The sequence below is a fragment of the Protomyctophum bolini genome, assembly GCF_963924005.1.
Source record: "Protomyctophum bolini genome assembly, chromosome: 16".
Lineage (NCBI taxonomy): Eukaryota > Metazoa > Chordata > Actinopteri > Myctophiformes > Myctophidae > Protomyctophum > Protomyctophum bolini.
This window is the reverse complement of record NC_137877.1, coordinates 32,004,525-32,030,561: the sequence shown is the minus strand read 5'-3', so window position 1 is coordinate 32,030,561 and position 26,037 is coordinate 32,004,525. Positions and strand designations below refer to the sequence as shown.

General features: G+C 44.3%; 1 protein-coding gene across 4 annotated transcripts in view; it reads left to right on the top strand.

The window, feature by feature from the left end:
• LOC308330670 (dedicator of cytokinesis protein 9) overlaps nucleotides 1–26,037 on the top strand; it is a 100,849-nt gene that overhangs the window by 62,491 nt on the left and 12,321 nt on the right. For all 4 annotated transcript variants that reach the window (XR_013965515.1, XM_080785626.1, XM_080785624.1 and 1 more), the window contains exons 8-37: nucleotides 4,633–4,807; nucleotides 6,647–6,699; nucleotides 7,607–7,681; nucleotides 7,989–8,129; nucleotides 8,581–8,793; nucleotides 8,925–9,047; nucleotides 9,658–9,740; nucleotides 10,156–10,278; nucleotides 10,558–10,637; nucleotides 10,797–10,984; nucleotides 11,225–11,290; nucleotides 11,382–11,474; nucleotides 11,877–12,000; nucleotides 12,233–12,351; nucleotides 12,797–12,883; nucleotides 13,158–13,247; nucleotides 14,120–14,235; nucleotides 14,449–14,518; nucleotides 14,947–15,072; nucleotides 15,410–15,481; nucleotides 16,043–16,189; nucleotides 17,213–17,296; nucleotides 17,577–17,688; nucleotides 19,935–20,113; nucleotides 20,219–20,335; nucleotides 20,442–20,553; nucleotides 20,717–20,847; nucleotides 23,326–23,440; nucleotides 23,789–23,855; nucleotides 24,068–24,115. Coding sequence is in view for 3 of the 4 variants with exons in the window: in XM_080785626.1 (XP_080641752.1) it covers nucleotides 4,633–4,807; nucleotides 6,647–6,699; nucleotides 7,607–7,681; nucleotides 7,989–8,129; nucleotides 8,581–8,793; nucleotides 8,925–9,047; nucleotides 9,658–9,740; nucleotides 10,156–10,278; nucleotides 10,558–10,637; nucleotides 10,797–10,984; nucleotides 11,225–11,290; nucleotides 11,382–11,474; nucleotides 11,877–12,000; nucleotides 12,233–12,351; nucleotides 12,797–12,883; nucleotides 13,158–13,247; nucleotides 14,120–14,235; nucleotides 14,449–14,518; nucleotides 14,947–15,072; nucleotides 15,410–15,481; nucleotides 16,043–16,189; nucleotides 17,213–17,296; nucleotides 17,577–17,688; nucleotides 19,935–20,113; nucleotides 20,219–20,335; nucleotides 20,442–20,553; nucleotides 20,717–20,847; nucleotides 23,326–23,440; nucleotides 23,789–23,855; nucleotides 24,068–24,115 (3,329 nt within the window). In the remaining variant the exon portion in view is untranslated. The remainder of the gene's footprint in view (nucleotides 1–4,632; nucleotides 4,808–6,646; nucleotides 6,700–7,606; nucleotides 7,682–7,988; nucleotides 8,130–8,580; nucleotides 8,794–8,924; nucleotides 9,048–9,657; nucleotides 9,741–10,155; nucleotides 10,279–10,557; nucleotides 10,638–10,796; nucleotides 10,985–11,224; nucleotides 11,291–11,381; nucleotides 11,475–11,876; nucleotides 12,001–12,232; nucleotides 12,352–12,796; nucleotides 12,884–13,157; nucleotides 13,248–14,119; nucleotides 14,236–14,448; nucleotides 14,519–14,946; nucleotides 15,073–15,409; nucleotides 15,482–16,042; nucleotides 16,190–17,212; nucleotides 17,297–17,576; nucleotides 17,689–19,934; nucleotides 20,114–20,218; nucleotides 20,336–20,441; nucleotides 20,554–20,716; nucleotides 20,848–23,325; nucleotides 23,441–23,788; nucleotides 23,856–24,067; nucleotides 24,116–26,037) is intronic.

Genomic DNA, 26,037 nt, shown 5'->3' with positions numbered 1-26,037 from the left:
ATAAATTACAATAGTCTGGTTGCCCTTTAACCACACTAATAATAATGCACTTGGAGTTTGGATAAATGTCATAGTGCTGGGATAAGCGTTCGCATAGGAAACACTACAGCTGCTACATAGCAGCGTCCAAACCTTGACTGGAGGCTACTTTATTATCATAATGTATAAGTAAGCCTCCGCCGGGGGTACAGGTAGCGTACGAGCTCCCCTCCCCCACCGCGACCATGCAGGTCGCACAGTCTATCTAACAGCAACATCTGTGTGCTGTTTCTATGATGCACTTTACATCTGGTTGAATCTCAAAGTGCTCCAATGAGCATTTGCATAAAACGTAAATGCATGCTGCGGCAGGTATAGCAGCATTCAGTTTTTCGATTAAGTCATTAGATGCCGATCTAAGTTAAAGCCTCTGCTGGTACAGGCAGCGTCCGCGCTCCCTTCCTACAGCATACGGCCCCACCCCTAGCAACCAGTAGCGTCCGCGCCCTGGGCTAGTTGGGACTGGTGTGCACCGGCCGGCCCAAAGGAACCGGTGCCACCACAACGGAAAGTTCCCACTTTTGTACCTCGAAAGCCTCTGCTGGTACAGGCAGCGTACGCGCCTCCTCCCCCCAGCATACGGCCAACACCTAGCAACCAGCAGCGTCCGCGCCCTGGGCTAGTTGGGACTTGTGCGCACCGGCCGGTCCAGAGTAACCGGTGCCACCACAATGGAGAGCTCCCACTTTTGTACCTCGTATGAAGCTCTCCTTCAGCCGTGAGCCAACCTTGGTCCTGCCCCGTGTGCCAGGAGGAAAAGGTCTGACCGCTGGCTACAGCAGATCCGAGAGGGCTCAGCTATCTGCGGAGTTGGCCCACATGAGGTCCATGCTCACTTCGGATGACACCTAGGCACCTCGGAGGGTGCCGAAGCGCCTCCCTCTCTGATGCCACAGCTGACTCGAGGTTGATGTGCTCTCCCCGACAGCTTAAGCTATGCACTTCCATGACTATGAGGAAGATGCAGAAGGCAGTGCCTCCCAGGCATCAGAGCCAGCCTCCCACTTCTCAGCTCATGCGCATAGCCGTGGAACGCATACTAAAGCAGGCAGTCGGCTCCTCCAAGCGCCTACTGCAGACGCGGCTTTGCCGTCTTCGCCGTCCCCCACGCCTGTACCTGAGTCAGCTACAGGCCTGCCGGGCGGACGATCAGGGCTTTCTCCCATCTCTATACCGATGGCGAAATCCTGGCAGCCCTGCCCTGATTGAAAAAAGTGTCCTGAGACAACCCGTTACGACTTGACACTTTAATAGATTGGAACGCACAAGGCGATAAGGGCTGGCCTGGGTTACATGCCAGCCACCAAGCCTGTCACTGCATCCCTCATTGTGTTCTCCAACGAGGCCCGGCGGCGGAACGCTAGGTGACCTCGACCCCAGTACAGGAGCACAGGCAACCTGCTCACTGGGGCCTCCTTTTCACACCTAATAGTGGCAACGTTAATACTGGCTCAGCCACCTTGGGTGTATCACTGGAGGCATTGGCGTCATGTCCTCAGAGCACGGACGGCTGATGCCCATCGTATCTCTAGCCCGTCGCCAAGCCGGGTTTCCACAGTCAAGCTTGACTGATGAGACTAGGCCAACTCTCCGTAGTCTCCCTGAGGAGCCAGGAGCACTAGGTGGTTCAGCCGGGGCGAGAAGCGCCGGAGCGAACCATCCAGGTGGGGAAGACCAGGCTGCAGCTTGTAGGCCTACGACACATCACGCCTCCCAAAGGGCCGAGCTCCAACATTGATGAAATCATCTTGACTGCCCTCGGAGCTCACGTATCACCGCCGGCCCACACTAGAGGCCAGCGTGTTCCCTGGCGTCCCACGCAGGGACCTGACTGTGACTTTCCGGGCTGTGCAGCGCCTTCTGACGCCAGCCCCCCATATCCGGCGGGTCAAAATGGCCATTATCAGCAACATGACGAGAGCCCTACTATCAGACCAGGAGTGATGTGTCCTCCTGCCCAAGGGCGCAACAGAGGCTGTATATCCTCAGTCACACTAAGGGAAGTCCGATCTACATACTTCCTTGTGACGCAAGACAGACGGGTGTCGACATGTCTTGAAGCTGATGGGACCCAACAGGTTTATGAAGTTCGTGCCAGTCTACTGGGCCGAACACGGCAATGTGCTGGAGCGGCAAGTGGTGTGCTCCGCTCTACAGCACTTCCTGCCGTATTTTTATTTAACCTTTATTTAACCAGTAAAAAAATCACATTGAGACTTGTGTGCACTTCCTGCCGTACAGGAGAGGCGAGCACATTCTCATACGTTCGGGCAACACCTCGATCGTGTATCACGTAAGTCATCGGGCAGGGCCACGTTTGCTTGGCTGCTGTAGGTGTCTATGGACCCCCTCCTGACTTGGGCAGCCTCCCCGCCCGATCAGCCTATAGGCAAGTTGTCTGAGTGGAGAGCGGGACTACATGGTAGGCTCTCCCTCCCATCGAAAGCTTCCATGAGGGGAGCGGTACCCCATCCAGTGGTGGTGAACACTAATCAGAGGCTACCCCGGCAGAGCGGAGGTGGACCTCCTCACCCTGGACCTCACTAACCTCCCTGGTTCTCCCTAACGGAGACACCCAGCCCACCGGGCCAGGACGCAAGGGTCCGACGGTTTCATAGAACCTGAACGCCACAAATGGCTGTCAGCCTGCTGGACTTCTTAGGCTTCCTGCCACATAGCCAGTATGAACGGAACGACCTACATCGTTCCTGACACACATGGCCCTAAGCAGACCACCGCCCACAGGGCACTATCCTTTTAAATGCGCACTGCCAGAGGCACTGCATATGCCTTGCCACTGCCTCTCTGATACGACCAGCGCCTCAGAGTTATTTAGGAGGGTCACACCATACTGCTGGTTGCCCCCCCCCCCCCCCAGCCAAGAAGTACTTGGTCTCCAGACCCAGTCGGAGGACGCCATGGCGTCTCCCCGACAGAGGTCTCCCCAACTGGGAGGCGGTCGGATACGGCATTCAAATGCTCAACGCCCCCAACTGTGCGTTTGGCCACTGGCGGCCCTGAACCGCTGTGTGGAACCAGCCAGGCATGCCACCCTGAATTCAAGGGTGACATCCATGACATCCATCAGGCTACTGTACGATAACCGATGGAACCTATTTCCAACTGAGGCCAGAGCAAAGACCTAGTGCGCTGCTCTGCCTACCTGTCTGGAGTTCCGCAGTCCCTCCTAGACAAGGGCCGATCTCCTACTCTAAAAGCATAAGTAGGGGCAATATCATGTTGATATGCTAGAATCAATATTGCTGTAACGAAGCGTGGCCGTGAGCGGCACGTCCTGTCTGTTAGTGACTTGCGTTCGAAGCAAAGCTCAGACGGCCTGAGTGTCTCTGTGGCCGAACAGTGTTCCTCCTGAGGGTGCTGTCACATACACACCTCAACCAGCCTATACGGCTAGCATAGTTTTACCCTCCACCAGGAGAGTGGATGGACGAGCGGGACCTATTGCGCCCAGTGTGGGCCCTGAGAGCCGCTTGTTAGACCTGCCGAATGCTTTCGGCGGTCAGAATGGCTGTTCCGTTGTGACGATGGCCCTTTCAAAGGTAGCGCTCTCTCCAGACAGCGCCCGCCCCACACTATTGTGGATGCCATCAACCACGTTTATGGGGCGAGTGATCGTACCTTACCATTTGGCGTGAGGTGCCACTCTTAACGGGAGCGTCCCCACATCATGGGCTGCCCCGAGGGAAGTACCCCTGGAATGTATCTGTGCCGCTGCCTCATGGGCATCACAGCGAGTTGTCTGTTCCTCTGGGTGAGTGTTGCCACTCCCCACCCGCTGGACGTGGTCCTCTTACGAGAGTCCTCCAAGCCTACTCCTTATGGTTTGTGATCAGGATCCCTCGTGACTTGGCTGGCATAAGTCATTCATGCTTAAAGCACCGCCTCTGGCGGTCAGCAGGGACGAAATAGAACGATAGTTACGTATGTAAAACTACGGTTCTATGAGTCCCGAATGACCGCCAGAGGCACTCTGTCACTCAGAATCCTCGAGTTCGCGCGAGAAAATTCTGTAGAGACTGATCCCCTGCAGACTGCCGGAAGATATAGACTACTTCGGGTCATCACGGGGTCAAAATTGACTTTGTTTGTATACAACACTCGACGACGCATGCGCGAAGGACATATTCATGCTTAAAGCACCGCCTCTGGCGGTCATTCGGGACTCATAGAACCGTAGTTACATACGTAACTATCGAAACAGATGCTCGAGGAGAAGCCCAAATGTGACGGTGACCTCACACTTCCTGGCTGATAGGAGGTGATAGTCCATCTCCGTGGCTGCAGCCGTGTGCTGTTGAATCGACTAACTCGCTAGCTAATCTACAGAAAGTCTCTGCTGAAGGCCTATTTGTAGAGCTGGAAAATGTCCTTATTCAAATTTATACCTAGGTATTGTTTGGCCTCATCGTTCTAACATGAAGGCACACTTTTTGCACGTCTTTTAAGATGAGATAAATACTGTACGCATTAAAATTAGTAGCAGCAGTACCCTGTCAACATAGCTGCTATAAATTATGCTGATAACTTATCTTCTCTTGTGTGTGTGCTTTTTTTTTCTTTTCTTTTTTTCAGAACAACAAAGTTCGGAGGTTTGCTTTCGAGCTGAAGATGCAGGACAAGAGCAGCTATCTGCTGGCTGCTGAGGGTGAGGGAGAGATGGAGGACTGGATCAGCACCCTCAACAAGATCCTCCACAGCAGCTTTGAGATCGCCATGCAGGAGAAGAGGAACGGAGATGTTCATGATGGTGTGTGGGTGTGTGTGTGTGTGTGTGTGTGTGTGTGAGCGTGCGTGCGTGCGTGCGGTATATAATGCATTTAATTCCAGGAATGTGTGCCCATGTCTCACACATGGGGGGGGGGGGGGGGGGGGGGGGGGGGGGGGGGGGGGGTTAGGATATATATTCAAAGAGCAGATATGAGCTGGAATCATATTTTTCTTAACCTTGCAAAAATGTTATCCACCTTAAAATCGAAACCCCTTTTAACACGAAAAACTTGCTTTTCATAATGTTACGGCAAAGAAAATATCCAGAGTTCAGTTTTCCTCAGGGGAACAAGAGTGTGTAAACAAGTCTTGTTCTGCAGACTAAAATGTCAGACCAGACGATTGTCTTTGGCTTAACACTCACACTGCATGGCTCCTGCCACTGGAAGTAAGGAATCAATATTTAACATTTTGCTTAGGTAGTCCAGATAAAATATATTATACATTTGAAGATCTACATTCCAAAGTGATATATTACCATTTAGTGTTTCACTCCCAAAATTGCCTTTTCATTTACTGAAATACAAGCCTGTACGGCATTTGTACAATCTAAGAGTCTGTTATAAAAGGGTCCTTTGGTTCCATTTGTAGTAGGCTATTCAGAGTTACAGTCACCTAGACAGATCCTAGATAGATAGACACATAGGTCTATTTACATTTCATAGCACAATTCTGCAGATATAATAACGCACCTGGTAATTATGAATGTCAGGCATGTCAGTTTGTTTTTTTGTTTTGTGTTTTTACATTGAATGGAGAATCCAAAAACAAAGAAAATGGCTGATGAATTGAAGTTAATAGTTGATCAAGTTTAACAACAAAAGTATATCAAAATAATTTCAGTAATGATTGCGAGTATGCCTTTTATGATCCTGTAGTTAATTTACTCTGAATCAGTGCACCAACCTTTGTGTGCATTGCGCTGCCGCTTGCTACAGCCGGCACGCAGTGTTTATTGTTTTAATTAATGTTAAATACAAAAGATATCTCGTTTTCGAGGGTGTCCACAAGCACAACACACAAACCATAACAATAAATGGAACATGTGAACATACATGACAAACAATGTGACTACATCAACAAGGACACATAAGGGACATACACCAAAATAGTACAAAAACAGATATCCTTGTGCCTATGCCCTAAGCACCCTACAGTGCAGTAGTTCTCTTTATCATTTCTCAAATGATTTAAGCATGCACATGTTACTGTATGATGTGTTTGTTGTTTAAAAACGACATCAAGCCATAGGCTATTTTTAGCACCAGAGTAGCCGTCTGTCTGTGTCGGCCCTCAGGTGCATTCAGTAACTTATTTTCACACCTTCCAACCGACTCATCTCATCTCATCTCACTGCCAGTCTGTAGTTATCTGTGGTATAGTCTGTTGGGATCCAGCTTTCATTTCAACTTTGCTGTGTAGTGCCTCAGTTGCCTCCTAGTTCTCCAACGGCTCTGTCTAGTCTGTGGTGATGCACTGTTGGACCACCCAGACATTCTAATGCTCACCTCCTGTCTCATAGGAGGCCTACTGCCAGGAGGAAAGAGCCTGTGTGTGTCTGCGCAAAGAGGCTCCACTAATCTTCCTAACGTCTTAGCCTTTATTAATCACTCCATGCAAGGGGAGAGAAAAGACATCCCAGGCCTGGGATCTTGAAGCTCTAACACAGATCAACATGATCCCAGTGCAGCTGAATTACTGTTTACTGAACATTAAGTGTTAGCGTGGGATTAAGAGGACTTTGTGGTAAAGACAATAATGTTTCAAAATTCCTTTAGCTTGGATCCAGTAATTTCCTTTATTTCTCCTCCTGTCTTAGATGATGAGCTGGGAAAGTCAGATAGTTCCTCTGGCAGTATGGACAGCTTTCAGGTAGGTCCTTTTTTCCACTAACTGGAAGCCAATACCTTGGGATTTTGCTAGGGCCAATAGGTAAAAACATCATTGGAATTAGCAGCATGAACTCAGTATGCCGAATCCTCACTGGGGTAACTACAAAGAAGCCCTCTCTGTATAACCTCTGTCATAAACACGTGTTTCATTTAGACTCAAGGAGACTTGTTTGATTACATTCCTCAATTCTCCACCATTTGTTATATTCCTAAAAGAACAGAACCTTTGCATGCACACCTACAGTATTCTAGACTGAATGGTGGAGAATGCATGGGCTGACTATTGCAAGACAAAGGACTCCCACACACTGTCTTCTTCACTTGCAGTTGGTAACAATGTTTTGGTGCACAGAACTTCTTCTGGTTCGTTTTGAATATTCCCAAAAGTGTATCAAATGCCAAAGAACATTAAACTGTTCAGATGTGATAATTCAAGACCACTCAAAGAGTTAGACCAAACAATGACTTCTCCATTCAGTGCCGTTCCTGTAACAGCCTAGAGTTCAGTCCAAAGTGGACTTTGAGAGTCCAAACAGCACGTGTCCATAATATGGCCCCAAGTAGCAGGCTATAGTTAAGCCACATGTGCATGGAAACTGGTGGTGACAAGTTAGCTGGAATACCACCCTGACATGCTGCGTTAGGCAGTACTGTGCTGCACTGTATGTGATGTTAGCCCCCTGATCTCACTCACTGAGACTGTCCTCTCCATCTCCATGATCAGCTCGTAAAATTCGAAGCCTTATTTCCAGATGTGACACAAATGAAGAGAATTGTCCAAATGGCTAAACCAGTTGAAACTTTCAAAACGGTAATGCTCTGTGGTTCTGATGACTAAGCATGTGCGTGGTGTGAGATGAATAAAAAAATGCCTCTTCTATTCTCAGAGTGCACGTGATATTGAATCTAAGATAAGGAATGAAACCAGATTGAAGCTTTTCACGTTGGATCCTGACACACAGGTGAGCATAAAGCACACAGTAACTCAATTTAAATCCCTTACTGTAATTCTACAAAACACATTAACCTTGGCATCCCTCTTTTGACCATGTCATTATAGATGAAAATTAGGCTTCCTGTATATGCATAATTAAAACTCTGTCGTATGCTGGTGTTGTACAGTAAAAAATAACTTTCTACAACTTCACAGAATCACAATGTATTTTAGATTGGCTATTTCCACAGTGCAACACCATTTTACCACAAACCTAACAGCACCTACTATAATGCCTGGTATCTGGATGTACCTTTCCTCATTATGTCCTGCAGAAATTGGATTTCTCAGGGATTGAGCCGGACATAAAGCAGTTTGAGGAGAAGTTCGGCAAGCGCATTCTGGTGAACTGCAATGACCTTTCGTTCAATTTGCAAAGCTGTGTGGCGGAAAACGAGGAAGGACCCACAACAAATGTAAGACGGCTTTTTATGTTTTTTCTGGCCACAATGAATAGTCTAAATATTAGGAGCCAGATCCACTGTGAATAAGGAAGCTAGTAACAGGATGCGATGGTGCGTCCAACTGGGGTTGACACGGTTACCAGGCCAGAGGCTCAGTAATGGGGAAGGAGTCTGGTGTCCTGCTGTCCCTCCCGGTAGTAGAAGCTATCTAATAAAGACTTGTGTTGTCAGAGGCACTGATACAACACACACACACAAATACAAACCGGTTCTGTTCCCACAGAGTCACTGACATGACACACAAACACACAAATACAAACTGTTTCTGAGAAAGATGATATCGTTTTAATTGAAAATATATAAAAGAACAACTGGTATGGTGTAATATGCAACCAAAGCCTCTTCCTCCGACCAGGTGTTCATGCACTAAAGATGACAGTTTTCTGTTCTGCTTCCATGTCAGGTGGAACCATTCTATGTCAGTCTGTCACTATTCGACATCCAGAACAGCAGAAAGATCTCCTCAGACTTCCACGTGGACCTTAACAACCCGTCGGTCCGAGGCATGGTGGCCAATCACAACAGCCAGTATATGAACGGGGGAGGGGACACGATCCACGGGGGGCAACGATTGGTCCACAGCGTGCCAGAGGCGACCATGCAGTATCCAAGACAGGTACACGTCTTGTTATTCTTTTCCCTCTCATTCTTATTAGCCAGAGAGACCATGTTATTTTATACATGGTTAAGAAATGCAGAATCCTACTCAACTTCAGCATTTTGTGTTGGAACTTGTTTTGGCCTCAGGGAGTGTTCTCGGTAACGTGCCCACACCCAGACATCTTCCTGGTGGCACGCATTGAGAAGGTCCTCCAGGGGGGAATCGCCTCTTGTGCCGAACCATACATGAAGAATTCCGACTCCACCAAGGTATACTGTCCTGCCCATGCCCACAGCACATCCCAGCATCTTCCTTAACCCATTTCGACCTGAGAACGATTCTACAAATGCCTTCTAAATCCTGACTGTTTTCTTGAAAAAGCTATGTTTTTCTATGTCAGTCGTTCTCAAACACTTTCATGTCACTTTTCACGATTCTTCAAAAATAGCAGACCTACAAGCTCATAGCACGCCACTCGGTGGCGCGCTATGAGCTTGTAGATCTGCTATTTTTCAATAGCTAAAGCATAACATATCTCCATGCTCAGCAGATTCCATCTGATTATTCCACATGATAGATGATCAAATCATCCTTGTTATAAGTGCAGGCCAGTTGCAAAAACACTCAACACAAACATTGGCTTTGGCTATACAAATCTGGTTATGCACCATCGGGGGGGCTACAGTGGGCCGTAATGGGATTCAGAAGAACATGTTAAGAGTGTGTGTGTGTGCTGAGTGTGCAAGCATGTCGTTGAGAGTGCGCGCACCAGGAGTGAATAATTATAAGACTAGTCTGGGTATGTGTTAACATTGGCACCATTCTGAATTCATGCAGTAGAATAATGTTTTCTCCAATGCTATTCCTCTCTTCCACCAGGTGGCACAGAAGGTCCTAAAGAATGCCAAGCTGGCCTGTAACCGGTTAGGCCAGTATAAAATGCCTTTTGCATGGGCAGCCAGGTATGTATGTAACACATCTTGTGAAATATAGAAGTGCTTGCACTTGTAAAATGTAAAATGTAAATGTTTTTTGTGTTTTGCCATGGTGGCATTGTTTGAATCTACAGTACACATATACATGCATGTACACTTGCATGCAGACAGAAATGCACTTACAAATTCACACCAGAAAAAGATTAGCCTTACAAGCCTATCAGCCTTACAAGAGGTGCTGGACAAAGTCTGTAAAGAATAATAACTGATTTTTATAGCACATTTTCAAGTGCTTCACAATAATAGAATTGAGGAGAATGTACAAACCCTTCCATCCATGCCTGAAGGGGATGTAAAATGTTAGAAGTTAGATGTGAGCGGTATCATTGACATTCTCACCGCCCTGCCTCTTTCTGACTCATCCATACTTTCCTTCCTTCAGGCCGCTGTTCAAAGACGCTTCAGGGACACTGGACAAAAGTGCCCGCTTTTCGGCCCTCTACAGACAGGACAGCAACAAACTGTCCAATGATGACATGTTCAAACTGCTGGCTGACTTCAGGAAGTTAGTACCATCCCTATGAGTGGCAGATGTAATGATCACCTAGCTAATGACTGTTTGAAAAGTGGTTTTGTAAAAAAGACGTTACAAAGGATGTTTTAACAAAGACACTTTGTTAGACATTTTGAAATCCTTTTAGTAAATCTTTTATCACCTCAGCAAATATTGTGTTATCCTCTTTAGTTCTGCTCAGTTCCAGGCAGCATGCCTGTTTTCCATTTGCTTCCTAGGTAGACAATAACAACGGTTTTAACCTATGCTTATTTTTCTTCTCGTCTCCAGACCAGAAAAGATGGCCAAGTTGCCTGTAATCCTAGGAAACCTAGATGTTACCATTGACAATGTAGCCCCCGATTTGACAAGTAAGTCCTCCAAATTCAATACATCCAGCCAACATCAAAGATGAAGGCCGCGGGTGCTCGGGTCAGATGGGTCACGTTGTCTGCCAACTGTTTATTTGGTCTCCCTCGTGTGTGTGTGTGTGTGTGTGTGTGTGTGTGTGTGTGTGTGTGCGCGTGTAGATTGCGTGACCTCATCCTACATTCCTGTGAAGCAGTTTGAGACTAGTGAAAAGACCAGCATCCTCTTTGAAGTGGAGGAGTTTGTGCCGTGCATCGCCAAGTGCTCCCAGCCCTTCACCATCTACAACAATCACCTCTATATCTACCCAAAGCACCTGAAATATGACAGCCAAAAGTCTTTTGCAAAGGTATGAGAAGTTTCCGTTGTATGATGTTGTTTTCGCTACACACAAAAGGAAACTCAGATTCTTCTCTACAAACAGTATGAATGTGTGCATGCACACTATAAATATTCTAAGCACATAGCTTTTTCGTTTTTTTTTACAGACACGCTTTTCTTTAACTCTGCAGCCTATTTGTCCCCCATTTGTAGTCTGTGCAAGTGGGTCAGCTTTGTTGTACCGTACAGTGTATGTTTTTGTCCTCAGGCTCGAAACGTAGCTGTCTGCATGGAGTTCAAGGACTCGGATGAGGAGGAGGCGGTCTCACTCAAGGTAAACTCATAGTCACATCACCTGGCAGAGGTTGCTCTACTTCTTGGCATGGCAGGCAACTAACTAACTAACTGTTGTAATAATTTGGCAGTGCATCTACGGGCGACCAGGTGGGCCCCTGTTGACTAAAAGTGCTGTCGCTGCAGTGTTACATCACCAGCACAACCCAGAGTTCTATGATGAGGTGAGATGCATGCTCATGTTATTATTTTCATTGTTGTTCCAGATGCCAGTATCTGAAATGCCTCCTGATAGAGCTAAACATGCCATTTTCATTTTATTTATTTATTTCAAACATATTAAATATAAATATAAATGATGAAAGACAAATAAAGGAAATTATTTAACAAAGAAAGTTTAGTAAAACTTCCCCCTTCTTTTGTATCAAGTATGTAACACACAGGTATCGAATCGGTACACTGCACTGACTGATAGTTCACTTATTGGAATCGGCATTGAATGGGAAACCAAAACAGTATGGGAACATCTCTAGTTATTGTAGAGTGTTGCAGAGATGGGGCAGACGGTGGGTAGCGCGTGTTCATCGCTAACCCCAGGACTGTGTGGTTATGATCTTGGCCCTCAGTTTAAGATCGAGCTGCCAACACAGCTCCATGAGAAACACCACCTGCTCTTCACCTTCTTCCATGTCAGCTGTGACAGCAACAGCAAGGCCAGCACCAAGAAGAAAGACACGGTTGAGACGCAAGGTAAGATTAAAACACATGCATGCGCACACACACACACACACACACACACACACACACACACACACACACACACACACATACACATACACATACACACACACACACACACACACACATGCACGGATTGCACGCACACACACTCTGGTGGCGAATGCTCTGGGGCGTCGATACTATTGGCTGTCAATCTCTCCTCCCTCCCCCCCCCCCCCCCTGTCCTTGTCCTTGTCCCCAGTGGGTTACGCTTGGCTCCCCTTGCTGAAAGATGGCCGGGTGATTATGAATGAAAGTCACATCTCAGTGGCTGCCAACCTGCCTGCTGGCTATCTCAGCTGTCAAGAGGGCGTCAGCAAGGTAATATTTAACGTTCCTTTTAAACCTGGAGCAGATTGTTCCTGAGATGACTGTAGTTGTTGATGTTATCGGTCTACATCGGTTAGCGTTTATGAAAGAAAATGTCAACACCATTGGTCACAAAACACCCATCTTCCAATGGATCCAATGAAGTTATTATTTAGTCACAAGAACTTGTTAATACTTTGAATTAGTTAAAAATGTTATATATATAATTATTTTTGCAGATGAGCTTAGTAGATTGCCTATTTTGCTACTTTTATGTGACATTGTAGTATGATGAAGTAGTGCATTCATTTACTAAAACATTATATAAGTTTACATTTGTAGATACAGTGTACAACAACCTGTACCAGGTTTCTGCCCGACAGTGGTGATATGTTACTAAGTTCAAAGTGAACAGAAACATGTTTTGCTAGAATCTTTCTCATTTCTTTTATCACAGCATTCCGTTCCTGAAATGAAATGGGTGGATGGAGGCAAGCCTTTGTTCAAGGTCTCCACTCACCTTGTGTCCACTGTCTACACTCAGGTTAGTTTCACACACACAGCTGCAATATTACTAATACTAAGACAGTCAAACTTCCTTGCATTAAAAAAGTGTATTTTGGAAATGGATTTAATTGTCACAGGGCCTTGATGCAAATTTGATTTTCGCCTCAGTTTGGTTTCCCTGCATAAATAAACATTTTGATTTGCTAGAATTATATAAATGCTTGCTATAACCGATGTCTTTATGAATTTGCCTCTATCTCTCTCTCTCTCTCTCTCTCTCTCTCATTGGGATTTCTCTCTCGTCTCTATAGGATCAACATTTGGACAATTTCTTCCACCACTGTCAGAGCACAGGCTCCTCAGATCAAATATCAGGAGGGGAACTGGTCAAATACCTGAAGGTAAAACTGCAATATATTAGTTAGAGCTGTAACACAGGGACACAGGGACACTCCTGTCTCTCCATCTTTCTGTGACGTTTGTGGCCCACCTGTCGCTCATTCCGTAATCTAAATTCAGTCTGATTTCCTCAGGATATTTAGAAACCTGTGCTTGTTTGCTCAGGGTCTATGGAACATTGTTAACATGACCAAACTTTACAAACTGGGAATCACAGTCCATTGTCCCCTGCTGGTCACTGACATGGAGAGAGACACTTAGTTTGATGCATCTCTCGGGGGGGGATAATGTAAACACAACTGTGCACACAAACAATGGCCAGAGGGCCAGACGTAAGGTCAGCCAGAGCAGCCGTTTTCACTGGCAGCTTGCCAAATGACTTGGCAAGCATGGTCTTATTGCCCTGTACGTGGCCAGTGATGCACCACTACCACTACCCATGCTCTACCTCGGTCCTGGAACTGGATCATTAGTTGGGGGTGATTATCACACGGTTGTTCCCTTATGTCCTGTTATTTTCTGTTACACTGGTTTCCTCCTGCGTCATACTGTACTCACTTTGTTTGAGTAGACAGGACGTTCGGAGCCTCAAGGGACGTGGCCCAAAGCATCTAGCAACTTTTCCCCCTAATTATTTCCTAGACCGACATAATCATGATTTTGTAAACCTAATTATAACCTACATGTATAGCAAGTATTTCCTATGTGTGTCCCATGATGTTCTACAGGTCATCTAATCAACTTAATGTATAGCAGTGATGGCGGGCTATTTTCAGTGAGTCGGTCAATTACCTGACCCAAACCGAGAGCTGGTCGCAGTTGATCACAAATGACATATTTGTTGTTCATACATACTGTAATTATCTGCACCCAGAGTCTTCATGCTATGGAGAGCCATGTGATGATTAAGTTCCTGCCCACCATTCTGAACCAGCTGTTTCGGGTACTGACCAGTGCCACCCATGAGGATGTGGCAGTGAATGTCACCAGGCAAGTGCTGTCTCACTGAGACAAATAAATAAAAGTCTCTCTGACTTAATCCTAGGTTCAAATGTGTGATAGTCAAAATTATAGTCTTTATAATCGGATTTTTCAGAACATTTTCAACCTAAAAACATGACTTGTGGCATTAGGCTCTGCTTAGGATCTGCAACAACACTGTTATTTCACATGGCTTTTCCTTTACCCCATCCTTCCTTTCAGAGTTATGATTCATGTTGTATCCCAGTGCCATGAAGAGGGCTTGGAGCACTACCTGAGATCATACGTAAAGGTGAAAATCCACAGCTCAACCTCATACTGTATGCTGCAAATTCTCATGTTACATCTGTCCTGTTCTAGAGTAGGGCAATCACGATCATGACATTGGAGATTAATTGTCGTACAAATAATTGTGATTAATGAGTTAATTGTGTTTTTGGCATTGGACACACATATGATTTAAAACATTGCGCGTGAAATGCCCGTTAGATGCAAAATATACAGAAATTACTGATTTCATACGGTGGGCTTGTAGATCCTGCATTTTTTGCAAATGTTTATTTTGTACATTTTCAACAAACTATTATGATGAATATGCAACATAATTATAATCTCAAATAATTATGAGATTAGGTTAGATTAGGAGATTATGAAATAATTGTGACAGGCCTACTAGACTCTAGAGAGATGATGTTGGTTTCTGTGTGCCTCTGTTCTCAGTACGTATTTAAGACTGAGCCACACACAGCCTCCACCACCAGAACGGTGCATGAGGAGCTGGCCAAAGCCATGACTGCAATCCTAAAGCCTTCCACTGACTTCCTCACCTGCAACAAGCTGCTCAAGGTAACCAGGTCCCCCAGGGGTCTGTACTTGGTCCCCTCCTTTCTTCACCGAAAATAGCTCATCTACAAACTCACTAGGTAGATCTGCTAATATGGATGCTAGGGTTCATGTGATTAAGCCTGATTTACACTTGTTGTGCGCTTACGTTGGGTGACGAAAATAGCAGATGTACAAGCTCACAATGCATTGTAAATTTGTTGATCAGCTATATCCGTCTACAATTAAGTATAAATCAACATTGTTTAAAGGACAGTTTAAAGTACTGTACTAATGCAACATTAATTTTGCCTTTCCATGGTTAACTGATTGCTTACATACTTTTGTCTCTTCCTTGCAGTACTCCTGGTATTTTTATGAAGCTTTAGTCAAATCTATGGCTCAGTATCTGATCGAAAGCGGCAAAGTCAAGGTATGTCTGCCCTAACAACACGTGCATTTGATTTGACTCACAGAGGAGTCTGCTCTTGCCCACCGCATCGTAGCTGAAGTGAACAGCTGTACTTTATAACAAGCCCCGTCTCGTGGACAACCACAGTACCATAATCACAGCATTGTGTATCACGGCCTACACCACTTCGCTGTGCATTTTATTGGCCGCATTTTGTACATGGCCCGTAACTCAACCACATCCCCACATTTCCAATTTACAGGCATCACCCTGTGTCATCTGGAGGCTTCTGTGGAAACTAGTATTCTCTCACAAGAGTAGGTTGTATTAAACAGGAACCAGAGGGACTCAAATATGGCGAGCACCTCCTGTGGTACTGCGGTTTGACTATGTTGTATTTAAAGCCTGATTTATGCTTCGGCAAGTGTCACGCAGCAACAAAAAAAAAGTATTTTCAACTGGAAGAAGTTAGACGTTTTTTGTCAAAATGATACATCACACGCCACTTTGTCGCTGTAAAGCCTCAGGCTTCACATGGCTGTAAGTACTACGCACCACCACAGTGTGATTGTTGTTCTTCAGCTGTCAAGGAACCAGCGCTTCTCAGCAGCCTTCCACCACACCGTGGAGACGCTGGTGAACATGATGATGCCTCACATCACACAGAAGTACAAGGACAACCTGGACGCAGCCCGGAACGCCAACCACAGCCTGGCAGTGTTCATCAAGGTTAGCATCTCTACGATGTATATATATATATTAGATCATACAGTTATCTCATACTGTATATATATACATCTGTTGCTGTCGGGCAGAAACCTTTTTTAAATGTTTCCATGTTTATTCGTAAATTAACTAAATGAACTTGATCATACTCCGGTGTCACACAAAAGTATAATAAGTAGGAGATCTGCAAGCTCGACACGCTGTGTGAAGCGACACAAGTTTTGAGCTTGTCCATCTGCTACTTTAGCTATTTTTGAATTTGAATCTTTAAAAGTAACAGTTTTGGACTGTCAGGTTACCACCTGACAGTCGATATACAGTTTGGTATTAGTATGGCTAGCAAAACACATTATTTACACCATGGGTTTTCAACAGGTGGTCCATGGACCACTGGTGGTCCGTGAAGGTATTGCATGTGGTCCCTGACCATGCATTTAGTAATGTAGGAAAGTGAAGATTTGTGTTTTAATTTATTGTATTGACCACAAGTTGAGAAACAATGCAGTAAATAACGCGGTGACATACGATGATGACGCTCGATCGATGTTGTCAGTTACTGGGAAGTCGGACGTCGAGGAGAACTTCCACAGAAAAGGGAGGTGGAATCTCAAGGGAAACTGTACCGGTTTGCCTGGCTGAGTCACCATTATAAGGAAATGTGCCCATAATTTATTAAATGTGTCTGCTTGCTCATACATACAGTAAGTTACAATGAACAGCAACATGATTTTAATAACGGAAGGTTAATTTTCCCCCCACACCACGCCCATATCCCCCCTCCCAACACAACAGTGGTCCCCAGGTTGATTCTCAGTCAGGGTGGTGGTCCCTGGTTCATAATCAGTTGAAAACCCCTGATTTACACGTTATACTTATACATGCATACAAGGATTGTAAAAAGAATAATTTATATAGTACAAAGAACGTGACAGAGAATATACTGTAGTTTTGTGGTTGCCATACTGTAAATATAATAATGACAAATAATAATATTAAATGAACACAACATCTTCCTGTATTCTGCAGCGCTGTTTCACCTTGATGGACAGAGGCTTTGCCTTCAAGCAGATCAACAACTATATCAACTGCTTTGTGCCTGGAGACTCTAAGGTACAGTGAGAAAGAGCAGTTAATATAAGGAGAAACACATGGTATAATGTTTTGTAAAAAAAGAAAAACGTGTTTTCAGAAGTAAAGAAAGGTTGGTCCCAAATATTTGGGGCCTTGATGGGAGAGACCTTTATTCTTTAGACTTTAGAATGATCTCAGGATTCAGAGGAGCACAATTTTAGTCTGTGCTCGGGAAATGAATGTGTTTTGGACAGGGTTGAGCGTTGGTTTAATATTGTTTGTTTTGCCTCAGTGATGCATCTAGTGTTTTCACTTGCAGACCCTGTTTGAATTCAAGTTTGAGTTCCTGCGTGTTGTCTGCAACCACGAGCACTACGTACCCCTCAATCTGCCCATGCCTTTTGGAAAGGGAAGGATACAGAGATTTCAAGGTGAGTTCATTGTCTCCACCTTTGCACACATTTTAGGCAAAACACATTTCTGTAGATTACTCGTACACATTTTATCCATACATCACACAATTCGGTATACACTATCTCCATAGTGTATCACACACATTTCCACTAGGCCGAGGATGACATTTTTTTCCAACTCAGCTTCATGGTGGCGCTATAACAGGCCAATTCCTGTTTTTAGCTATAACTGCATCTATCTGTATACAACTTATGTATGCGCACTCCCTAAAGGCTAAAGGAAAAATATTGTCCCTGCATCCCTCCACATCTGCCGGTTATAGCGCCACCATGAGGCCAATTTCTGCAAAACACATTGCTTATGTTAGTCACACAGATTTCATCCAAATCTCACGCAAATCGGTACACATGATCTCTGTAGTCATGTGATCAAGATGAGTCTGTTTGTATCTGTATTTCTCAGATTCTACACTGATTGGCTAACATTGCCTTCCAAAGTTTTCAGCAGTGGCCCGTTTCGTTCAAAATGTCCTGCTCATCCAGAATTCTATCCTCAGAGATGCTATGAGTGAGGTCTCCTGGTGCCCAGAAGGGCACTTTTTCTAGTTGAGAATATAATCATCAGCCATTCTGAACCTTTTTAATTTCATGGACGGCCAGTTTGATATGCATTAGGTTATGGACTCCCATTTCTTATGATTTTATAAAATGTTGATGTATCTCTTGTGAGATTTGGAAATTAAATGTTTGTATTATGTTTAATAAGGTCACCAATCAAACCATACTGAATTACTGGACAAGGCTAGCACTAATATAACGGTTCTTCTAATCAATAACTTGATGGATTACATCATGCAATAATGCTACAATACCTACTAGTCTGTTTTACACCGTAATGTATGAATAATCTGTATTACTGTAAATGTGCTTATGCTGAAAATCCTGCTTTTACAGCAGAGCAGAGGTTATTGTATTTCTATGTTCTATTCCCCCTCTCTCACTCTTGCCAATTATGACAAATGTATAACTAGATCATACAGTGCTGTCACAAGGCAGAAAAATCACAGATCTACAAGCTCACATTGCATATAAATCAGAAAAACTAAACTGCTCCAGTGCTCCAATCAAGGCCACATGGGTTAAAAGATTTTCCAGAAAACCTGAACTCAATTAGTTAGCATCATTACATGTAATTAGCGTGGAATGATTTATTTTTGTATTTCTTTTTTCCAATCCATTTCAAAATGTTGCACAGTAAAACGATGGTACTCGTGATTTGTGTGCACGAATATGAACTGCAACACATTTTTTGGTGTGGGTGGGGTGTTATGTGTAATTGGGAGTTTTCTTTTTTTTGTGTGTGTCATAAAGTTTTAAGGTTTCTCAACAGTTTGGAATTTATGACTCGCACCAAGTTTAACCCTAAGGACACGTTGTTTTCTCTTAGCTCATGAGCTCAGATCTTAAAGGTGTTAAAACTTGCATGCCGTGAGTTTTGATAGGATCCTAATCATTGGAACCCCTATACTTGTCTTCTGCTCATCTCTCATGGGCTGTGGTGGTGTCTTCATTTCTTTGCCAGTTTGAACTCATCTGGTTTTGCTCATTCACCTAGTCCACTTTCACAATAAAGCGCTGTTGATTTGGATTGATTTATTTAGTTTTTTAACACATTATTTTGTTAAATCGATCATTAACCACATTGAACCCCAATTTATCTATTCTGGGATGTCATAGCCATGCGTCACAACAGGGGGAAAGGGGAAGTACAGTACAGAGCCCTGGGGGACCCTAGGAAGTATTTAGGCTTTTAAGTGGTTAATAGAGTCTGAATCATTTGAAGATAAGGTAAATAAATCTGTACTTTCCCCATGGACCTGGTTAGATGGCATGAACTTGTATCTCTAGAGGTAAAGCAGATCTATGAGAGACTATGACAAAGAAGAGGGACACGCACAAAGCAGGGCAGATTCTGAGAGAAGATCAGTGCAAAAAACAACATTTAGACATGTGTTCCTACTCACCGTGATTCAATGTCGAGCAATGGAAATATTTCACATTATGCTCAAGGGTTTTTTATGTTATTATGTACCTCAGCAATCTAGCCATCTTCCTTGTTTGTCTTTTATTGCCGTTGTCACAAGCATCTGTTTTATGCAATTCGAGATCTCAGTTAAAATGTGTTTACATGAGTCTATTGAGTTTCTTCGACTCCCTCCACTTGCTTTGTTAGGCCAATCCTCATGTCTTCCTCCCTCTTTCAGACCTCCAGCTGGACTACTCGCTGACAGATGACTTCTGCAGGAACCACTTCTTGGTCGGCCTGCTCCTCAGGGAGGTGGGTGCGGCTCTGCAGGAGTTCAGGGACGTTCGCCAGATATCCATCCAAGTGCTGAAGAACCTGATGATCAAGCACACCTTTGATGAGCGCTACACCTCCAAGGTAAGCTGCACCTTCATTCTTGCATCTGGCAAGAGTCCGATTAAGTGCCACAGGTTTGAGTGTTCTCTTCAAGACGTTACAAAGAGTGACTGATTCGTATTTCAGAGCCAGCAAGCCAGATTGGCAACCCTCTACTTGCCCCTGTTTGGTCTGCTCCAAGAGAACGTCAACAGGCTCAATGTGAAGGAAGTAGCCCCGTTCAGCATCAACCACTCCAACAATGTAAGTATGCCACCTAGTGGCTGTGGATCCAAATCAACACAACAACACTAGCATGCAGGTCTGGACTCTGACTGGGTGGAATAATGCTTGCTGTGTTTCCCTACAGAATGGAAGAGAAGATTCCCTCATAGCTAACTCCCTGATGACCCCTCCGAGGTCCAGCACCATTCTGGACAACAGCCTCCACAAGGATGTGTTCGGAGTCATCTCTGGCACTGGTCGGTTCAACACAACTATTCATGCACAGTGTATGATGCTAGGAAAGACAAGTAGACAAGCAGAAAGTGTTAATATACCATTATCGATAATGTTTTGGAACAAACATTAACACTAAGACTGCGTGTGTGATGTCAATCTAATATTAACCATCATGTGTTACAGCCTCACCGCACATGTCTTCCACCCCCAATATAAACTCGGTGCGTCATGCTGATTCTCGTGGGTCGCTCATCAGCACAGACTCTGTAAACAGCATCCCAGAGAAGAACGATAAGATCCACTCTCTAGACAAGGTATGTTTTTGGCATAATGTAACTTGGACACAGACTTGCATACTGCATAGTTCAGTGTAGACGGTGGCAGTCATGTGATATTTTGCCTATGAGCTCTACTAAAATTGTTTTTTTTCTTATCAAGGTAAGTAGAGGATTTGGTTTTGTATTCAACTAGTCTGAAATGTGATTAGTGAGAGATTAGTGTAATTAAAAACAACATTGGAAATTCAAATAATGTCATAAACATAAACGCTGTATGTTATAATTTGCTTGTCTGAGGACGATCTAGAGAGATTCTCATAAACGCTAAATATGTTATACTGTACCGGTATATATTTTGGAAATCGCTGTTTAAACCGCTAAATCTGCCTTGCCCAACAACTACAATGTTATATGACAATATTGTAATGATGAATTATATTGATGTATATTGATTGACATGATATTTCAATATACATTTAATTTCACAGTTTAAAGCAGAGAGGCTTCCAGAGCTTGTTTTGTGTGTGAGATATTTACAATGTGCCAATGTGAATGTACCAATAGGCCACTAATTATACAGTCAATGCACCATGTACCAATAGGCCACTAATTATACCGTCAATGCACCATGTACCTGATTGTTATCACCCCTTTGGTGTGTGCAGCGCTTTATCTTATCATTTAAAAATGCACAGAGCTTAAAATAACTGTTGATAGTCATAGTCAAGGAGATAATTCATTTCTTCAGGACAGTGTTTTGCCAACACGTACAGTAGCAAATGCTTTTTCTTGTCATGTCTGAATAAACGCATTAGATACATACTTGTTGTATGTATCGTGGGAGGTGTTGTGGGAGGTTTGTACGTGTACTGTAGATTGGAACGTCAACTTCAACATGGCGCTGTGTCCACAGCACGTGCTTGCGAACATCAGCTGTGCTCTTGTAATTGGCCAAAGATCTGCATTGTAGAATAGTAGATGTCAAGTAAACGAGTGAAAGTTTTGATATAAAACACATTTCCATCAAAAGGTCCCCTTATGATAATATCAGATAAAAGACAGAGACAATGACAGAGATATAAATTGATGCTCTTCCATGTTAATATTGCAACATTGACTCCACCCAACCACCCCCCTGACCCCCCCTCCACCACCCTTTCGCGCTCCCTGCATGGCCGACAGTGGCAGAAAGAGAAGTTCGTGCGGAGGCACTCCGCCAACGTCCTGCGCTTCTTTACTGACACCGAGGAGTTGCATGTGCTGTCCGTGCGCAACAAGCGCCTCACCATGGACTTCTCCCTGCTCTCTGTACCAGAGCAGCCCAACGTTTCACTTCAAGTACATAAAAACTAATCTACAAACATCACCCTTCTTTACCCATTCATCCTCCTCCCCCCCTGCCCTCCTAGAAGTGTGTCCCATCTGGGAATGTAAGAGTATATACACAGTAAAACAAAATCCTCAGAGTCAATTTAACTCGGAGAGTGTGAAAATAGACCCTTCAGGGATTTTACTGTGTGTCCCTCTGACTGTGTGTGTGTTTGTGTGTTTTGTCTTGTCCTTGCCTCAAGCCACTTTCTTTGCCAGAAATGTATTTACAGGCAAGGCCCTATCTTGTCCTCTCTGGTGTCATAAAGCAGAGCTGCTGCTGTGCTAGAGGGTCTCTGCTCTCTTGAGTCTTGACCTCCAAACTTTGTTTATAAACATGGACGCAAATGGGATAATTTTTTCCTATTCCACGCTGTGTCATTTTAGTTTTCAGTCTGAAAGACCAACATAACGTCCTCAGTCAGTCAGACTTATTTGGGGCAGCTAACTTTAGCTTTCAAGTTCCCCACTCTGTTGAATGCATTCTGGACAAACCATAGCCTCATGCTTTCCATGAAGTCAATCCCCAACCATTTTTATGGTCTAGACTAGCTCACCGCTGGCAAAGGAACGTGCTGCTATACACTGCCAATCCCTCGCTGTGGTAGAGCTAGTTGCTCCACTGTTTTGGTTCTCTCTTTGCCCTGCTCTTTATATCAACTTGGAGAGGTAGTGATCATTAGTTTCATGTAGAGGTCAGCGGCAGACTGACCACAAAGAGGCCTGGTAGGACTCTGTTATAGAGTAGTTAGACCATTCTAACCCCAGGGCCTGAGAAAACCCATAGTACAGTCTGTTAGCATTTTAGGAACTACATTCACATGCCAAGTGTAGTGATGCATAGCTAACCACTTCAAGGATAATCTAAGCTTATTGTGTCTTTTTAATACTTAATGACCAGTTTCTCAGGCACAGATTAAGGTTTTGATCTGGGTCCCAGAAACCACTGAAGCTCAATTTGACAATTGTAATTTGATATTGACGTCACCACAAGGAAATACATCACTGGTGGATAAACTTCAAACATTGATAGTTTCTGCTAAAAGCAAAAGGAGCTGCCTCTATGTAGTAGAGTATAAGAGAGGAGATGGGAGAGGATTACGTCATCTCGTTATGGATCTCTGACAAGTATCTCTTGTCCTTCAGAGCCAACATGCCTCAACCTTGGGCAGCACCCTACTGCGATGTGACAAACTGGACCAGGCAGAGATCAAGAGCCTGCTCATGTGCTTCTTACATGTGCTCAAGAGCATGTCGGAGGGTAAGATCTCAGTCAGGAACTATAGATCTACAGTATATTGTCGTCACTCACACACGTGTGTGTGTGTGTGTGTGTGTGTGTGTGTGTGTGTGTGTGTGTGTGTGTGTGTGTGTGTGTGTGTGTGTGTGTGTGTGTGTGTGTGTGTGTGTGTTTAATTAACAGGAAAATAAATGTAATTAAGGGCTAATTATGGTTACTGTACACATACTAATTACCTACAGACTGGTGTCTTGCATTCTGTCTTATAATTTCTCTATGCTCTGTACTGTTATTGTTCACTCGACTGTAGTGATGAAACAGCCGTATCTAAAATGCACAAATATTGTGACGTTCATCTCTCCCTCTCAGATGCCCTGTTCACATACTGGAACAAGGCTACATCCGCTGAGCTGATGGACTTCTTCACGCTAGTAGAGTAAGACCTCTAATCTCTCATCCTTGTCTCCTTATTGTCATCATTGTCTCCTTATTGTCATCATTGTCTCCTTATTGTCGTCATTGTCTCCTTATTGTCGTCATTGTCTCCTTATTGTCATCATTGTCTCCTTATTGTCGTCATTGTCTCCTTGTTGTCATCGTTGTTTCCTTGAAACACAATTAGTAACGTTTCACTCCTTTCTTTCTCAGAGTGTGCCTCCATCAGTTCAGATATATGGGAAAGCGATACATCGCCAGGTAATGTTGTCAGTGCCCACTTCAGGTGCTTACATATAGTGTTTAACCCATTTTGGCCTGAGATCAGATTCTAAAAATGTCTGTTTGAAAATGATGTTTTCTGAAAAAGCTATGTTTCTATGTCAGTGGTTCTTCGATTTTTCAATAGCTAAAGCATTACCGGTACATAATGCTAACAACAAAAGGGGTTCCCGCCCAAAATGGGTTAATAATGATCAGTGGCCTGTTTGTGCCATTTATTTATCGTTAGATTGGCTATATTTGGTGGTAGTCTCTGAAGAATTTGTTCAAAGGTGTTATTTTAAGATCAAGACGAGATCACCTTGATGGCGTTAAAACGATCGATTAGCATTTTTGACATTACATACATTGTAACATTGTACATCTGTAACAATTAGATTATTATGTTTTGCCTCGCCACTGTGAAACATTGTATGTAATGTGTGTATTGTGATATGACTGTAAACACACGCAAATGCAAATTCTCTTTCCAATATTGACCATATTCACACTGCAGTCATTTTGTGGTGGTGTTGTTACCAATTCCACATAAGAGCACATTGGCTGCTGTAGGAATATGGTCAAGGGCAGAGCTCTGTCCTTGACTCACAAGGGCTTCTGGGTGTTCACTCCCTCTAACCTCCCACTATTCTCTATTTCTGTTCACTTTAAATGCTGGCAAGTTTAACATAGTGACATAACACATGGCTCCTGCCCTCTCCTGCTTGGGTAAGAATACAGGCGGAATAAGCTCGTACGCCGAACGCATGTTCTCATCTTGTGAGTTTGCCATGCTGTGAGTCTGAGACATATACCACATATTGTATCTGAGCTCACTTCTGCTGTGCGAGTCTCTCATTTTCACCTGCATGGCTTACACGTGTGAAACCAGTCAGTCATGGTGTCTGGTTGCTTTAACTCTACGGGTGCTGCTTTCATACTTGATGTAATTGCATTCCAAACGCACACAATGCACTTTTCAGCTTGTCTTTATTTGCTGTAGTGGAGCTGAAGCCAAATTCCCACAATTAGCAGGACAAGTAATGCACACTAAAGGTTGTGGGAAAATTAAAAGAGGAACAACGTGGTTTGATGCAGTAACCTTAATTATGACTGATTTCGGACTACAGGTCTTCAAAAGAAACAAAATCAGTTGATTTTGAAGAAGGCCAGTAGGCTGAAATAATAATAATTAAAGGTAGGGTATTGTGATATATTTTGGTTAAAAGAAAGGTTTTTTTTGATAAAGGGTTACAGCACTATATAGAGTTTTATAACAGGGGTCTCACCATCTCTCCAGCTCGTTAATCAAAATAAAATAAATGTTCAGGTCTGTTGGCAAATTTTAGCCAATCAGGAGTGAGTACTCACTGGGTACTACCCAGTTTCAATTGTAGTATTAAAATTGGCTAATGGGATTGCAGGCCGGCCAGCCGGCAGGCAGACCATGGCCACGTCCCTCTGACTCATGATGACCATAAATAAACGCCATACGCCCAATATAGGCAGGACCACGGCCCTATGACTCGGACATGACCATAAACAAACCTGTTTTGCCCATATATAGTCATGTCACTATGACTTGGACATAACCATAAAGGAACCTTCGAAGGCTCTTCGCGTCGATTCATGCCCAAATCTCCTTCGCTCATCCTACTTCGCACTGCTCCCAGAATACCCCCCGCCCTTCTCCCCCGGCATGCAGCGGCATGCCGAAACCAGCAAAACAAGGCGTGGGATCCTGCGGTGGTCGGTACGGTGGGCGCGCTGCGCTGGGTAGTAGTGTTACAATTCCAATTGGGCGTGTTTATTTCTTAGTGTCATCACTTCCAATTTTAGTTGTACATCTTGTATCCTGCGTTCTCTCTCCTGATTGCAGTGGCGTCAACTCCGCGGGTGCTCAGGAGCAGAAGCACCCGCTG